The 16,542-nt window shown below is 53.5% G+C and overlaps 1 protein-coding gene across 1 annotated transcript in view; it reads right to left on the bottom strand.

The window, feature by feature from the left end:
* Positions 1–957: 957 nt before the first annotated feature.
* LOC137162263 (pneumococcal serine-rich repeat protein-like) overlaps positions 958–16,542 on the bottom strand; it is a 74,366-nt gene continuing 58,781 nt past the window's right edge. Inside the window, exons 33-44 of the mRNA XM_067561882.1 lie at positions 13,484–13,604; positions 11,641–13,132; positions 10,091–11,472; positions 9,586–9,805; positions 8,871–9,061; positions 8,145–8,197; positions 6,355–6,402; positions 5,286–5,424; positions 4,589–4,712; positions 3,869–4,069; positions 2,360–3,040; positions 958–2,242 (exon numbers count right to left, since the gene is read on the bottom strand). Coding sequence (XP_067417983.1) covers positions 958–2,242; positions 2,360–3,040; positions 3,869–4,069; positions 4,589–4,712; positions 5,286–5,424; positions 6,355–6,402; positions 8,145–8,197; positions 8,871–9,061; positions 9,586–9,805; positions 10,091–11,472; positions 11,641–13,132; positions 13,484–13,604 — 5,937 coding nt within the window. The remainder of the gene's footprint in view (positions 2,243–2,359; positions 3,041–3,868; positions 4,070–4,588; positions 4,713–5,285; positions 5,425–6,354; positions 6,403–8,144; positions 8,198–8,870; positions 9,062–9,585; positions 9,806–10,090; positions 11,473–11,640; positions 13,133–13,483; positions 13,605–16,542) is intronic.

The raw sequence follows: 16,542 nt of genomic DNA, 5'->3' as shown, positions 1-16,542 counted from the left end.
GCTCCTTGTTCTGTCATCTGCCACCACCGAGAACAGCCTAGCCCCATCCTCCCTAGAACCCCCTTTCAGGTAGTTAAAAGCCGCTATCAAATCCCCCCTCACTCTTCTCTTTTGCAGACTAAACAAGCCCAGTTCCCTCAGCCTCTCCTCATAAGTCCTGTGCTCCAGCCCCCTAATCATTTTGGTTGCCCTCCGCTGCACTCTCTCCAAATTGTCCACATCTTTTTTGTAGTGGGGGGCCCAAAACTGGACACAGTATTCTAAATGCGGCCTCACCAATGCCGAATAGAGGGGAATAATCACTTCCCGTGACCTGCTGGCAATGCCCCTCCTAATGCAGCCCAATATTCCATTAGCCTTCTTGACAACCAGGGCACACTGCTGACTCATATCCAGCTTTTTATCCACCGTTACCCCCAGGTCCTTTTCTGCAGAGCTGCTGCCCAGCTCGTCGGTCCCCAGTCTATAGCTGTGCATGGGATTCTTCCTTCCTAAGTGGAGGACTCTGCACTTGTCCTTGTTGAACCTCATTAGATTTCTTTTGGCCCAATCCTCCAGTTTGTTTAGGTCACTCTGTATCCTATCCCTACCTTGCAGGGTATCTACCACTCCCCCCAGCTTAGTGTCGTCCGCAAACTTGCTGAGGGTGCAATCTACCCCATCCTCCAGATCATTAATAAAGATGTTGAACAAACCCCAATCCCCGGATAAAAAACATACACCAAGACATTGTGATGAAATTACATATCTACCATATCCTGAATTCACAGTCCCACTGCAAATTTGATATAACACTGATAAAGGCAGCAGTGTTACACTGGTTATAGACAATAAGCAGTTACAACATAACGTAGGGCGGATTGTTCACTTGGGAATGAACCCACAAAATACCCCACCTGCGTAAACGAAACACACAACATAGCAAAAGATATATGCTACAATGAAAAAACTGCAGAGTTACCCACCTGGGGTAGGTGTAGGACCAGTGGGATACCATGGGGGAACTGTATAGGGGCATGGGGTAGTTGACAAACTCGTGGAGATGGTGTGTTCAGTGGAGGTGGTGCTGAGGGTAGCTGTGGAAGTCGAGGTGGTGGGTTCAGTGGAGGTAGTGATGAGGGTAGTCGTGTCAGTGGAGGTGGTGGGTTCAGTGGAGGTGGTGGTGAGGGTCGTTGTTTGAGTGGAGGTGGTCGGTTCAGTGGAGGTAGTGGTGAGGGTAGTCGTGTCACTCGAGGTGGTGGGTCCAGTGGAGGTGGTGGTGAGGGTAGCTGTGGAAGTCGAGGTGGTCGGTTCAGTGGAGGTAGTGGTGAGGGTAGTTATGGAAGTCGAGGTGGTGGGTTCAGTGGACGTGGTGGTGAGGGTAGTCGTGTCAGTGGAGGTGGTGGGTTCTGTTGAGGTGGTGGAGAGGGTCGTAGTGTCAGTGGAGGTGGTGGGTTCAGTTGAGGTAGTGGTGAGGGTAGTTGTATCAGTGGAGGTGGAGGGCTCAGTGGAGGTGGTGGTGAGGGTAGTTGTGGTAGTTGTGGGTTCAGTGGAGGTGGTGATAGTCGTGTCAGTGGAGGTGGTGGGTTCAGTTGATGTGGTGGTGAGGGTGGTTGTGTGAGTGGTGGTGGTTGGCTCAGTGGAGCTGGTGGTGAGGGTAGTCGTGTCAGTTGAGGTGGTGGTGAGGGTAGTCGTGTCAGTGGAAGTGGTGGGTTCAGTTGATGTGGTGGTGAGGGTGGTTGTGTGAGTGGTGGTGGTTGGCTCAGTGGAGCTGGTGGTGAGGGTAGTCGTGTCAGTGGAGGTGGTGGGTTCAGTTGAGGTGCTGGTGAGGGTCGTAGTGTCAGTGGAGGTGGTGGGTTCAGTTGAGGTGGTGGTGAGGGTCGTCGTGTCAGTGGAAGTGGTGGGTTCAGTGGAGGTGGTGGTGAGGGTAGTCGTGTCAGTGGAGGTGGTGGGTTCAGTGGAGGTGGTGGTGAGGGTAGTCGTGTCAGTGGAGGTGGAGGGTTCAGTGGAGGTGGTGGTGAGGGTAGTTGTGATAGTGGTAGTTGTGGGTTCAGTGGAGGTGGTGATAGTCGTGTCAGTGGAGGTGGTGGGTTCAGTTGAGGTGGTGGTGAGGGTGGTTGTGTGAGTGGTGGTGGTTGGCTCAGTGGAGCTGGTGGTGAGGGTAGTTGTATCAGTGGAGGTGGAGGGTTCAGTGGAGGTGGTGGTGAGGGTAGTTGTGATAGTGGTAGTTGTGGGTTCAGTTGAGGTGGTGGTGAGGGTAGTCCTATCAGTGGAGGTGGAGGGTTCAGTGGAGGTGGTGGTGAGGGTAGTTGTTTGAGTGGAGGTGGTGGGTTCAGTGGAGGTGGTGGTGAGGGTAGTTGCTTGAGTGGAGGTGGTGGGTTCAGTGGAGCTGGTGGTGAGGGTACTTGTTTGAGTGGAGGTGGTGGGTTCAGTGGAGGTGGTGGTGAGGGTTGTTGTGACAGTGGAGGTGGTTGGCTCAGTAGAGGTGGTGGTGAGGGTAGTTGTTTGAGTGGAGATGGTGGGTTCAGTGGAGGTGGTGGTGAGGGTAGTTGTTTGAGTGGAGGTGGTGGGTTCAGTGGAGGTGGTAGTGAGGATAGTTGTTTGAGTGGAGGTGGTGGGTTCAGTGGAGCTGGTGGTGAGGGTAGTTGTTTGAGAGGAGGTGGTGGGTTCAGTGGAGGTGGTGGTGAGGGTAGTCGTTTCAGTGGAGGTGGTTGGCTTAGTGGAGCTCGTAGTAAAAGTAGTTGTGTCAGTGGAGGTGGTGGGTTCAGTGGAGGTGGTGGTGAGGGTAGTTGTGACAGTGGAGGTGGTGGGCTCTGTAGAGGTGGTTGTGAGGGTAGTTGCTTGAGTGGAGGTGGTGGGTTCAGTGGAGCTGGTGGTGAGGGTAGTTGTTTGAGTGGAGGTGGTGGGTTCAGTGGAGGTGGTGGTGAGGGTAGTTGTTTGAGTGGAGGTGGTGGGTTCAGTGGAAGTGGTGGTGAGGGTTGTTGTGACAGTGGAGGTGGTTGGCTCAGTAGAGGTGGTTGTGTGGGTAGTTGTTTGAGTGGAGATGGTGGGTTCAGTGGAGCTGGTGGTGAGGGTAGTTGTTTGAGTGGAGGTGGTGGGCTCAGTAGAGGTGGTGGTGAGGATAGTTGTTTGAGTGGAGGTGGTGGGTTCAGTGGAGCTGGTGGTGAGGGTAGTTGTTTGAGTGGAGGTGGTGGGTTCAGTGGAGCTGGTGGTGAGGGTAGTTGTTTGAGTGGAGGTGGTGGGCTCAGTAGAGGTGGTGGTGGGTTCAGTGGAGCTGGTGGTGAGGGTAGTTGTTTGAGTGGAGGTGGTGGGTTCAGTGGAGCTGGTGGTGAGGGTAGTTGTTTGAGTGGAGGTGGTGGGTTCAGTGGAGCTGGTGGTGAGGGTACTTGTTTGAGTGGAGGTGGTGGGTTCAGTGGAGGTGGTGGTGAGGGTTGTTGTGACAGTGGAGGTGGTTGGCTCAGTAGAGGTGGTTGTGTGGGTAGTTGTTTGAGTGGAGATGGTGGGTTCAGTGGAGGTGGTCGTGAGGGTAGTTGTCTGAGTGGAGGTGGTGGGCTCAGTAGAGGTGGTGGTGAGGATAGTTGTTTGAGTGGAGGTGGTGGGTTCAGTGGAGCTGGTCGTGAGGGTAGTTGTTTGAGTGGAGGTGGTGGGTTCAGTGGAGCTGGTGGTCAGGGTAGTTGTTTGAGTGGAAGTGGTGGGTTCAGTGGAGCTGGTGGTGAGGGTACTTGTTTGAGTGGAGGTGGTGGGTTCAGTGGAGGTGGTGGTGAGGATAGTTGTTTGAGTGGAGGTGGTGGGTTCAGTGGAGGTGGTGGTGAGGGTAGTTGTTTGAGTGGAGGTGGTGGGTTCAGAAGAGGTGGTGGTGAGCATAGTTGTTTGAGTGGAGGTGGTGGGCTCAGTAGAGGTGGTGGTGAGGATAGTTGTTTGAGTGGAGGTGGTGGGTTCAGTGGAGGTGGTGGTGAGGGTACTTGTTAGAGTGGAGGTGGTGGGTTCAGTAGAGGTGGTGGTGAGGGTAGTTTTGACAGTGGAGGTGGTTGGCTCACTAGAGGTGGTTGTGTGGGTAGTTGTTTGAGTGGAGATGGTGGGTTCAGTGGAGCTGGTGGTGAGGGTAGTTGTTTGAGTGGAGGTGGTGGGTTCAGGGGAGCTGGTGGTGAGGGTACTTGTTTGAGTGGAGGTGGTGGGTTCAGTGGAGGTGGTGGTGAGGATAGTTGTTTGAGTGGAGGTGGTGGGTTCAGTGGAGGTGGTGGTGAGGGTAGTTGTTTGAGTGGAGGTGGTGGGTTCAGAAGAGGTGGTGGTGAGTGTAGTTGTTTGAGTGGAGGTGGTGGGCTCAGTAGAGGTGGTGGTGAGGATAGTTGTTTGAGTGGAGGTGGTGGGCTCAGTAGAGGTGGTGGTGAGGATAGTTGTTTGAGTGGAGGTGGTGGGTTCAGTGGAGCTGGTCATGAGGGTAGTTGTTTGAGTGGAGGTGGTGGGTTCAGTGGAGCTGGTGGTGAGGGTAGTTGTTTGAGTGGAAGTGGTGGGTTCAGTGGAGCTGGTGGTGAGGGTAGTTGTTTGAGTGGCGGTGGTGGGTTCAGTGGAGGTGGTGGAGAGGGTAGTCGTGTCAGTGGAGGTAGTTGGCTTAGTGGAGCTAGTGGTGATGGTAGTTGTGTCAGTGGAGGTGGTGGGTTCAGTGGAGGTGGTGGTGAGGGTAGTTGTGACAGTGGAGGTGGTGGGCTCTGTAGAGGTGGTTGTGAGGGTAGTTGCTTGAGTGGAGGTGGTGGGTTCAGTGGAGCTGGTGGTGAGGGTAGTTGTTTGAGTGGAGGTGGTGGGTTCAGTGGAGGTGGTGGTGAGGGTAGTTGTTTGAGTGGAGGTGGTGGGTTCAGTGGAAGTGGTGGTGAGGGTTGTTGTGACAGTGGAGGTGGTTGGCTCAGTAGAGGTGGTTGTGTGGGTAGTTGTTTGAGTGGAGGTGGTGGGTTCAGTGGAGCTGGTGGTGAGGGTAGTTGTTTGAGTGGAGGTGGTGGGCTCAGTAGAGGTGGTGGTGAGGATAGTTGTTTGAGTGGAGGTGGTGGGTTCAGTGGAGCTGGTGGTGAGGGTAGTTGTTTGAGTGGAGGTGGTGGGTTCAGTGGAGCTGGTCGTGAGGGTAGTTGTTTGAGTGGAGGTGGTGGGCTCAGTAGAGGTGGTGGTGAGGATAGTTGTTTGAGTGGAGGTGGTGGGTTCAGTGGAGCTGGTGGTGAGGGTAGTTGTTTGAGTGGAGGTGGTGGGTTCAGTGGAGCTGGTGGTGAGGGTAGTTGTTTGAGTGGAGGTGGTGGGTTCAGTGGAGCTGGTGGTGAGGGTACTTGTTTGAGTGGAGGTGGTGGGTTCAGTGGAGGTGGTGGTGAGGGTTGTTGTGACAGTGGAGGTGGTTGGCTCAGTAGAGGTGGTTGTGTGGGTAGTTGTTTGAGTGGAGATGGTGGGTTCAGTGGAGGTGGTCGTGAGGGTAGTTGTTTGAGTGGAGGTGGTGGGCTCAGTAGAGGTGGTGGTGAGGATAGTTGTTTGAGTGGAGGTGGTGGGTTCAGTGGAGCTGGTCGTGAGGGTAGTTGTTTGAGTGGAGGTGGTGGGTTCAGTGGAGCTGGTGGTAAGGGTAGTTGTTTGTGTGGAAGTGGTGGGTTCAGTGGAGCTGGTGGTGAGGGTACTTGTTTGAGTGGAGGTGGTGGGTTCAGTGGAGGTGGTGGTGAGAGTAGTTGTTTGAGTGGAGGTGGTGGGTTCAGTGGAGGTGGTGGTGAGGGTAGTTGTTTGAGTGGAGGTGGTGGGTTCAGAAGAGGTGGTGGTGAGCATAGTTGTTTGAGTGGAGGTGGTGGGCTCAGTAGAGGTGGTGGTGAGGATAGTTGTTTGAGTGGAGGTGGTGGGTTCAGTGGAGGTGGTGGTGAGGGTACTTGTTTGAGTGGAGGTGGTGGGTTCAGTAGAGGTGGTGGTGAGGGTAGTTTTGACAGTGGAGGTGGTTGGCTCACTAGAGGTGGTTGTGTGGGTAGTTGTTTGAGTGGAGATGGTGGGTTCAGTGGAGCTGGTGGTGAGGGTAGTTGTTTGAGTGGAGGTGGTGGGTTCAGGGGAGCTGGTGGTGAGGGTACTTGTTTGAGTGGAGGTGGTGGGTTCAGTGGAGGTGGTGGTGAGGATAGTTGTTTGAGTGGAGGTGGTGGGTTCAGTGGAGGTGGTGGTGAGGGTAGTTGTTTGAGTGGAGGTGGTGGGTTCAGAAGAGGTGGTGGTGAGTGTAGTTGTTTGAGTGGAGGTGGTGGGCTCAGTAGAGGTGGTGGTGAGGATAGTTGTTTGAGTGGAGGTGGTGGGCTCAGTAGAGGTGGTGGTGAGGATAGTTGTTTGAGTGGAGGTGGTGGGTTCAGTGGAGCTGGTCATGAGGGTAGTTGTTTGAGTGGAGGTGGTGGGTTCAGTGGAGCTGGTGGTGAGGGTAGTTGTTTGAGTGGAAGTGGTGGGTTCAGTGGAGCTGGTGGTGAGGGTAGTTGTTTGAGTGGCGGTGGTGGGTTCAGTGGAGGTGGTGGAGAGGGTAGTCGTGTCAGTGGAGGTAGTTGGCTTAGTGGAGCTAGTGGTGATGGTAGTTGTGTCAGTGGAGGTGGTTGGCTCAGTAGAGGTGGTGGTGAGGGTAGTTGTTTGAGTGGAGATAGTGGGTTCAGTGGAGCTGGTGGTGAGGGTACTTGTTTGAGTGGAGGTGGTGGGTTCAGTGGAGGTGGTGGTGAGGGTAGTTGTTTGAATGGAGGTGGTGGGTTCAGTAGAGGTGGTGGTGAGGGTAGTTGTGACAGTGGAGGTGGTTGGCTCACTAGAGGTGGTTGTGTGGGTAGTTGTTTGAGTGGAGGTGGTGGGTTCAGTGGAGCTGGTGGTGAGGGTAGTTGTTTGAGTGGAGGTGGTGGGTTCAGTGGAGCTGGTGGTGAGGGTACTTGTTTGAGTGGAGGTAGTGGGTTCAGTGGAGCTTGTGGTGAGGGTCGTTGTTTGAGTGGAGGTGGTTGGTTCAGTGGAGCTGGTGGTGAGTGTAGTTATTTTAGTGGAGGTGGTGGGTTTAGTGGAGGTGGTAGTGAGAGTAGTTGTTTGAGTGGAGGTGGTGGGTTCAGTGGAGGTGGTGGTGAGGGTAGTTGTTTGAGTGGAGGTGGTGTGTTCAGTGGAGGTGGTGATGAGGGGAGTTGTATCAGTGGAGGTGGTTGGCTCAGTAGAGGTGGTGGTGAGGGTTGTTGTGACAGTGGAGGTGGTGGGTTCAGTGGAGGTGGTGGTGAGGGTAGTTGTTTGAGTGGAGGTGGTGGGTTCAGTGGAGGTGGTGGTGAGGGTACTTGTTTGAGTGGAGGTGGTGGGTTCAGTAGAGGTGGTGGTGAGGGTAGTTTTGACAGTGGAAGTGGTTGGCTCACTAGAGGTGGTTGTGTGGGTAGTTGTTTGAGTGGAGATGGTGGGTTCAGTGGAGCTGGTGGTGAGGGTAGTTGTTTGAGTGGAGGTGGTGGGTTCAGGGGAGCTGGTGGTGAGGGTACTTGTTTGAGTGGAGGTGGTGGGTTCAGTTGAGGTGGTGGTGAGGGTAGTTGTTTGAGTGGAGGTGGTGGGTTCAGTGGAGGTGGTGGTGAGGGTAGTTGTTTGAGTGGAGGTGGTGGGTTCAGAAGAGGTGGTGGTGAGTGTAGTTGTTTGAGTGGAGGTGGTGGGCTCAGTAGAGGTGGTGGTGAGGATAGTTGTTTGAGTGGAGGTGGTGGGCTCAGTAGAGGTGGTGGTGAGGATAGTTGTTTGAGTGGAGGTGGTGGGTTCAGTGGAGCTGGTCATGAGGGTAGTTGTTTGAGTGGAGGTGGTGGGTTCAGTGGAGCTGGTGGTGAGGGTAGTTGTTTGAGTGGAAGTGGTGGGTTCAGTGGAGCTGGTGGTGAGGGTAGTTGTTTGAGTGGCGGTGGTGGGTTCAGTGGAGGTGGTGGAGAGGGTAGTCGTGTCAGTGGAGGTAGTTGGCTTAGTGGAGCTAGTGGTGATGGTAGTTGTGTCAGTGGAGGTGGTTGGCTCAGTAGAGGTGGTGGTGAGGGTAGTTGTTTGAGTGGAGATAGTGGGTTCAGTGGAGCTGGTGGTGAGGGTACTTGTTTGAGTGGAGGTGGTGGGTTCAGTGGAGGTGGTGGTGAGGGTAGTTGTTTGAATGGAGGTGGTGGGTTCAGTAGAGGTGGTGGTGAGGGTAGTTGTGACAGTGGAGGTGGTTGGCTCACTAGAGGTGGTTGTGTGGGTAGTTGTTTGAGTGGAGGTGGTGGGTTCAGTGGAGCTGGTGGTGAGGGTAGTTGTTTGAGTGGAGGTGGTGGGTTCAGTGGAGCTGGTGGTGAGGGTACTTGTTTGAGTGGAGGTAGTGGGTTCAGTGGAGCTTGTGGTGAGGGTCGTTGTTTGAGTGGAGGTGGTTGTGTCAGTGGAGCTGGTGGTGAGTGTAGTTATTTTAGTGGAGGTGGTGGGTTCAGTGGAGGTGGTAGTGAGAGTAGTTGTTTGAGTGGAGGTGGTGTGTTCAGTGGAGGTGGTGGTGAGGGTAGTCGTTTGAGTGGAGGTGGTGTGTTCAGTGGAGGTGGTGATGAGGGTAGTTGTATCAGTGGAGGTGGTTGGCTCAGTAGAGGTGGTGGTGAGGGTTGTTGTGACAGTGGAGGTGGTGGGTTCAGTGGAGGTGGTGGTGAGGGTAGTTGTTTGAGTGGAGGTGGTGGGTTCAGTGGAAGTGGTGGTGAGGGTTGTTGTGACAGTGGAGGTGGTTGGCTCAGTAGAGGTGGTTGTGTGGGTAGTTGTTTGAGTGGAGATGGTGGGTTCAGTGGAGCTGGTGGTGAGGGTAGTTGTTTGAGTGGAGGTGGTGGGTTCAGTGGAGCTGGTCGTGAGGGTAGTTGTTTGAGTGGAGGTGGTGGGTTCAGTGGAGCTGGTCGTGAGGGTAGTTGTTTGAGTGGAAGTGGTGGGTTCAGTGGAGCTGGTGGTGAGGGTAGTTGTTTGAGTGGCGGTGCTGGGTTCAGTGGAGGTGGTGGAGAGGGTAGTCGTGTCAGTGGAGGTAGTTGGCGTAGTGGAGCTAGTGGTGATGGTAGTTGTGTCAGTGGAGGTGGTTGGCTCAGTAGAGGTGGTGGTGAGGGTAGTTGTTTGAGTGGAGATGGTGGGTTCAGTGGAGCTGGTGGTGAGGGTACTTGTTTGAGTGGAGGTGGTGGGTTCAGTGGAGGTGGTGGTGAGGGTAGTTGTTTGACAGTGGAGGTGGTGGGTTCAGTAGAGGTGGTGGTGAGGGTAGTTGTGACAGTGGAGGTGGTGGGTGGCTCACTAGAGGTGGTTGTGTGGGTAGTTGTTTGAGTGGCGGTGGGGGGGTCAGTGGAGGTGGTGGGGAGGGTAGTTGTTTGAGTGGAGGTGGTGGGTTCAGTGGAGCTGGTGGTGAGGGTACTTGTTTGAGTGGAGGTAGTGGGTTCAGTGGAGCTTGTGGTGAGGGTCGTTGTTTGAGTGGAGGTGGTTGGTTCAGTGGAGCTGGTGGTGAGTGTAGTTATTTTAGTGGAGGTGGTGGGTTCAGTGGAGGTGGTAGTGAGAGTAGTTGTTTGAGTGGAGGTGGTGGGTTCAGTGGAGGTGGTGGTGAGGGTAGTTGTTTGAGTGGAGGTGGTGTGTTCAGTGGAGGTGGTGATGAGGGTAGTTGTATCAGTGGAGGTGGTTGGCTCAGTGGAGGTGGTGGTGAGGGTTGTTGTGACAGTGGAGGTGGTGGGTTCAGTGGAGGTGGTGGTGAGGGTTGTTGTGACAGTGGAGGTGGTTGGCTCAGTAGAGGTGGTTGTGTGGGTAGTTGTTTGAGTGGAGATGGTGGGTTCAGTGGAGCTGGTGGTGAGGGTAGTTGTTTGAGTGGAGGTGGTGGGGTCAGTGGAGCTCGTGGTGAGGGTACTTGTTTGAGTGGAGGTGGTGGGTTCAGTGGATGTGGTGGTGAGGGTAGTTGTGACAGTGGAGGTGGTGGGTTCAGTGGAGGTGGTGGTGAGGGTAGTTGTTTGAGTGGAGGTGGTGGGTTCAGTGGAGGTGGTGGTGAGCGTAGTTGTTTGAGTGGAGGTGGTGGGTTCAGTGGAGGTGGTGGTGAGGGTAGTTGTATCAGTGGAGGTTGTTGGTTCAGTGGAGGTGGTGGTGAGGGTAGTTGTTTTAGTGGAGGTGGTGGGTTCAGTGGAGGTTGTGGTGAGTGTACTTGTTTGAGTGGAGGTAGTGGGTTCAGTGGAGGTGGTGGTGAGGATAGTTGTTTGAGTGGAGGTGGTGGGTTCAGTGGAGGTGGTGGTGAGCCTAGTTGTTTGAGTGGAGGTGGTGGGTTCAGTGGAGGTGGTGGTGAGGGTAGTTGTATCAGTGGAGGTTGTTGGCTCAGTGGAGGTGGTGGTGAGGGTCGTCGTGTCAGTGGAGGTGGTTGGCTTAGTGGAGCTCGTAGTAAGAGTAGTTGTGTCAGTGGAGGTGGTGGGTTCAGTGGAGGTGGTGGTGAGGGTAGTTGTGACAGTGGAGGTGGTGGGTTCAGTAGAGGTGGTGGTGAGCCTAGTTGTTTGAGTGGAGGTGGTGGGTTCAGTGGAGGTGGTGGTGAGGGTAGTTGTATCAGTGGAGGTTGTTGGCTCAGTGGAGGTGGTGGTGAGGGTCGTCGTGTCAGTGGAGGTGGTTGGCTTATTGGAGCTCGTAGTAAGAGTAGTTGTGTCAGTGGAGGTGGTGGGTTCAGTGGAGGTGGTGGTGAGGATAGTTGTGACAGTGGAGGTGGTTTGCTCAGTAGAGGTGGTGGTGAGGGTAGTTGTTTGAGTGGCGGTGGTTGGCTTAGTGGAGCTGGTGGTGAGGGTAGTTGTTTGAGTGGAGGTGGTGGGTTCAGTGGAGCTGGTGGTGAGTGTAGTTATTTTAGTGGAGGTGGTGGGTTCAGTGGAGGTGGTGGTGAGAGTAGTTGTTTGAGTGGAGGTGGTGGGTTCAGTGGAGGTGGTGGTGAGGGTAGTTGTTTGAGTGGAGGTGGTGTGTTCAGTGGAGGTAGTGATGAGGGTAGTTGTATCAGTGGAGGTGGTTGGCTCAGTAGAGGTGGTTGTGTGGGTAGTTGTTTGAGTGGAGGTGGTGGGTTCAGTGGAGGTGGTGGAGAGGATAGTCGTGTCAGTGGAGGTAGTTGGCTTAGTGGAGCTGGTGGTGAGGATAGTTGTTTGAGTGTAGGTGGTGGGTTCAGTGGAGCTGGTGGTGAGGGTAGTTGTTTGAGTGGAGGTGGTGGGTTCAGTGGAGGTGGTGGTGAGGGTAGTTGTTTGAGTGGAGGTGGTGGGTTCAGTGGAGGTGGTGGGGAGGGTAGTTGTGAAAGTGGAGGTGGTTGGCTCAGTAGAGGTGGTTGTGTGGGTAGTTGTTTGAGTGGAGGTGGTGGGTTCAGTGGAGCTGGTGGTGAGGGTACTTGTTTGAGTGGAGGTGGTGGGTTCAGTGGAGGTGGTGGTGAGGGTAGTTGTTTGAGTGGAGGTGGTGGGTTCAGTGGAGGTGGTGGGGAGGGTAGTTGTGAAAGTGGAGGTGGTTGGCTCAGTAGAGGTGGTTGTGTGGGTAGTTGTTTGAGTGGAGGTGGTGGGTTCAGTGGAGCTGGTGCTGAGGGTAGTTGTTTGAGTGAAGGTGGTGGGTTCAGTGGAGGTGGTGGTGAGGGTAGTCTTGTGAGTGGAGGTGGTGGGTTCAGTGGAGGTGGTGGTGAGGGTAGTCGTGTCAGTGGAGGTGGTGGGTTCAGTGGAGGTGGTGGTGAGGGTAGTCGTGTCAGTGGAAGTGGTCCGTTCAGTGGAGGTCGTGGTGAGGGTAGTCGTATCAGTGGAGGTGGAGAGTTCAGTGGAGGTGGTGGTGAAGGTAGTTGTGACAGTGGAGGTGGTTGGTACAGAGGAGCTGGTGGTGAGGATAGTTGTTTGAGAGGAGGTGGTGGGTTCAGTGGAGGTGGTGGTGAGGGTAGTTGTTTGAGTGGAGGTGGTGGGTTCAGTGGAGGTGGTGGTGAAGGTAGTTGTGACAGTAGAGGTGGTTGGCACAGTGGAGCTTGTGGTGAGGGTAGTCATGTAAGTGGAAGTAGTGGGTTCAGTAGAGGTGGTGGTGAGGGTAGTTGTGTCAGTAGACGTGGAAGTTTCAGTGGAGGTTGTGGTACGGGTAGTAGTTTGCGTGGCGGTAGTTGGCTCAGTGGAGCTCGTGGTGAGTGTTGTTGTTTGAGTGGAGGTGGTGGGTTCAGTGGAGGTGGTGGTGAGGGTAGTCGTTTCAGTGGAGGTGGTGGGTTCAGTGGGGGTAGAGGTGAGGGTAGTCGTGTCAGTGGTAGTTGTGGGTTCAGTGGAGGTGGTGGTAGTTGTTTGAGTGGAGGTGGTGGGTTCAGTGGAGGTGAGGGTACTCGTGTCAGTGGAGGTGGTTGGCACAGTGGAGGTGGTGGTGAGGGTGGTTGTGTCACTGGAGGTGGAGGGTATAGTGGAGGTTGTGGTGAGGGTCGTCGTGTCAGGGGAGGTGGTGGTTTCAGTTGAGGTGGTGGTAAGGGTAGTTGCTTGAGTGGAGGTGGTGGGTTCAGTGGAGGTGGTGCTGAGAGTGGTTGTGTAAGTGTAGGTGGTTGGCACAGTGGAGGTGGTGGTGAGGGTAGTTGTGTCTGTGGAGGTGGTGGGTTCAGTGGAGATGGTGGTAAGGGTAGTTGTGTAAGTGGTGGTTGTCTCAGTGGAGGTGGTGGTGAGGGTTGTTGTGTAAGGTGAGGTGGTGGGTTCAGTGGAGCTGGTTGTTTTGTGCGTTGTTGTGGGAGAGGGGACGGAGGTCGTTGTTGGGGTGGGTGTGGTTCTGGTTGTGATCGTCGATAAGGTGGGCATTGTCTCAGTAGCCGTCGTGGGGGTGGTGAGCTCTGTGGTTGTCTTGGTGTGCATCGGTGGTGTTGTGGCATCATAATCCTCGCATTCACACCGTGGTCCCCAGTAGGTGGGTCGACATATGCACGTGATTCCAACCGGGGTGCCCCCGTTCAAGCACTGCTCGCTGCTGTTATTTTCACAGAAGGAGCCCCAGTACCCCATGGGGCAGATGCAGTCCATTCCCAGCGCCGTGGCGCCGTTCTTGCAGGCTGTGGTATCATTCTTGGTCTGGCACCAGAGTCCTGAAAAACCGGGTGGGCAGGCACATTTATATCCGACCGGAGTGCCCCCGTTCTGGCAGGCTGTGTTATTGTTCTTGGTCTCGCATTTGGCACCAGTAAAACCGGGTTTGCAGATGCATGTATTTCCGAAAGGAGTTCCCCCGTTGTCGCAGGAGGCTGAAAGACACGATATCCCCCATCTTATATTGAGCATGGTGCAGGATGGGTTCCAAATTCAGGTAAAAGACCCACATTTCCCTCCCAGAACTGGGGTGTGAACGCAGGAGTCTCAGCTCCCAGCAACTCCCCATTCACCACTCCAATCGACTAGATTGCACTGCCCTGCCGAAGATGGGAATATAATAACCCAGGTTGTCCTGGCTCCCAGCCCCCATCCCAACAGACTCCCTCCTTCACTCCCAGATCCACAGAGAGAACCTAGGAGTCCTGGCTCCCACCCTCTCTACCCTGACCCACCAGACCCCCCTCTCCTCCCCTCCCAGAGCCGGGGAGAGAACCCAGGCCCACGGCACAGGTTGAAGAGAGTGGAGATGATGAGCATGTTGCCCAGGGGTGTGTTCCCATAGAGCAGCAGGCAGCCATCGACAGATTCATACATTTTCAGTCTGACTTTGTCTAGCTTCAGCATCTAGCCATTGAATCGGCTCAGACCGTCCTGTTCAAGATGGAAGAGCCCGTTATTAAATCTTTGCTCCCCGTGGCGGTACTGACAGGCTGTGGTCAAGTCACCCCTTCACCTTCTCTGTGCTAAGCTAAACAGATGGGGGCTCTGGAGTCTCTCCCTACTAGGCAGGGTTTGTAATCCTTTCATCCTTCTCTGACCCCTCTCCGACTGATCGACATCCTGCTGGGGTTGTGGGCACCAGACCGGGACTCAGAACTCCAGCCACGGTCGCACCAGGGCCAAACACAGAGGCCAAAGCCGCTCCCTGTTCCTACTTCTGGCCATAGAATATATGAATCTCCTGTTCCACATTAGATTAAATTAGTTTTTAAAGTCACGTTAGTTGTTTTTTCCCCCTTATGGTCATGCCAGGGGCAGAATTAAAATTATTTGAGTGCCTTACCTGTGCGTTTCCAGATTTCAACCTACCTGGCTGGTCTTTCAGTGTCGTCTTCGCCCCGAATTCCTTGGCTTTGCAGTGCTTGAGCTAACTGTGAAAGGCTTTGTTACACCCTCCCTGAAATGCCTTCACCCTTTGATTACGAACAGGCACGCTCCGCCTGAACTCCATGGTTGGATTTTGTCCTGGCACTTCCTCATTGGCCTGCTTGTTTTTCTAACGAGTACAAATTTCCTGCAGAAGCACTAATCAATAAACCCAAAGCGAATGGATTTCCCCTGGAGGGTGGTGAAGCACTGGAATGGGTTTCTTAGGGAGGTGGGGGAATCTCCATCCTTAAAGGTTTTTAAGGCCTGGCTTGACAAAGCCCTGGCTACGATGGTTTAGTTGGGGTTGGTCCTGCTTTGAGCACAGGGTTGGACTAGATACCTCCTGGGGTCCCTTCCCACCCCCATCTTCTTGTGGAATCAAAGAAATAAGAATTACATTTATTAATAGAATGCTTGGCCTGAAACTGGTCATGGAAGGCCTGGCCTGAAGTTGTAGCCTGAAACTGAAATAGAAGCCCCAGGCTAAACCATTAACAGAAGGCCTCAACTGAAATTAGGATAAAGATGTTAAAGTCCCACAAGAGGTCTCTGAACCACACCCGAGAGGCAAGTTCTCTGTTGAGCCTTAAGTCTTATTGAAGTCTGTGAACAGACTTCACCTGTTTGATAAGTACCAGTACTTGTCCCTTTGTCTTACCGGCCCCACAGAGACTCACATCATTGTATACTCAAGTGACTCATTGGGCGTCTCTGGGAGGGCGTCTGGTGTGCCCACTATGCATTGTGATTGTCTACTTTTTTAAGTATAAACTGTTAATCCAATCCCACTATACGATCAACATGTAAATGAACCTAAGCAACCCCTATATAAGTCTTTTGTATCTGTTAACCAGTGAAGTACATTTGCTCAGCATCCAGACATGCTGCTTGACTTCCCTATAGCCACCTGGGTTTTCCCTCTGGCTATAGTATTCCCCATAGCTATGGTTATGTGATTGTGTGTGTCACAATTAAAGCTGCACCCGATCCAACTCTAAAATGTAGCTGTGTGATTCTTTTCCACGACATTCTGTTGATTCTATGAATGCCACCAGGAGATATCTCCATGATTTGTTATATCAACTATCAACCTGAAATCAGCAAGGGATGGACCAAAGCATCTGCCAATGAGAACTCTTGACACACGTGTCCGGACTGATGACAACCAAGAGAAGTATTGCATGCAAATTAGCTATAAAAGACGGGTGACAAATGACTGAGTTATATGATGTCCCCACCTACAGTTACGTAGATCTGGCCCCGCCTGTCACCTGTTAGATTAGATGCGATACAGATTACTAATTGCTTACTTGCAACATCGGTTCTGCAAGCACAGACTGCACGCAACACTTCAGTTGCTTGCAACCAGTGGGCGAGTTTGCAATCTCTGCCTTAGCCCTTTGGTGAGGACATTCGGGACAAAGACCAGAGCGTGCCGCAAGCGGCTAAATCCCTGTAATTAACGAGGCTAACGAACAGATTTACTTGTAACGTCCCAGGAAATGCATCCTGCGCCCCAGCAGCGAGGCCTGGAGGCACGGGGAAGCCCTGCTCTGCTTCTGAACAAGCTTCTGAACAAGAGGCTGAATCTCGGCTGCCTGGCAATTGCCTTTATCAATGTTATCAGCAGCTCTCTGAGGCAGGCCTGGGGAGCGTGGAAACTTCCATGGGCGTGCAGTGATCATGGACTTTGGGATCGTTATGTGATGTTTGCATCTGTGTCACCTGGGAAGGGGGCAGGGGAGAGAGGCTGCCTGTGGAAACAGGAATCACTGGAGGGCAATTAATGCAGAAGCCCCCAGTGCCACGATCCAGCCTTTGATTGATAGATAGATGGATGGACGGATGGAGACAGATAGATGGATGGACGGATGGGTGGGTGTGTGGGATGAATGGGTGGATGGGGTAGGGAAAGGCAAACAGCTCAGTGTGAACATTGTCACACATTAGCCAATGTGTTAGCCATCTTCATACACCTGACCTCCGCCTTCTACCTGTTCAGCCAGCCAGGGGAGTGGGGTAAACTGAGGCATGCATACGGATAATAAAAATGTTACCCAAAATTGCTACATAGATAGATAGATGGAGATCCCCATACATATCTATCTATCTATCTATCTATCTATCTATCACCTCACAAACACCCCTCTGTCTATCTATGATGTATGTGGGACTTTTTGGTAATATTTTCTAAGCCCTATGTGCGCCTCACTTTGTGCTGTTCACCTTGTGCTGTGACAAACTGCCTGTAAATGGGAGTTAGGCACAAGGGGGTGTCACGTGTGGGATCAGATACACCGATTCTGTTCCATTCACGGTAGCTTATGTGAATGGGAGGCCCAACCCGGCATTGACCCTGAGGGACCCGCTGGCCAGGCCATTCATCTCTAGCCACCGATAGCCAAGAGCGGGT

Source organism: Emydura macquarii, unplaced genomic scaffold, assembly GCF_026122565.2.
Source record: "Emydura macquarii macquarii isolate MOO-44397 ecotype Brisbane River unplaced genomic scaffold, CSIRO-AGI_Emac_v2 contig_306, whole genome shotgun sequence".
In the NCBI taxonomy this organism is placed as follows: domain Eukaryota; kingdom Metazoa; phylum Chordata; order Testudines; family Chelidae; genus Emydura; species Emydura macquarii.
Note: the sequence above shows the minus strand (reverse complement) of the source record. Positions and strands in the feature narration are given on the sequence as shown.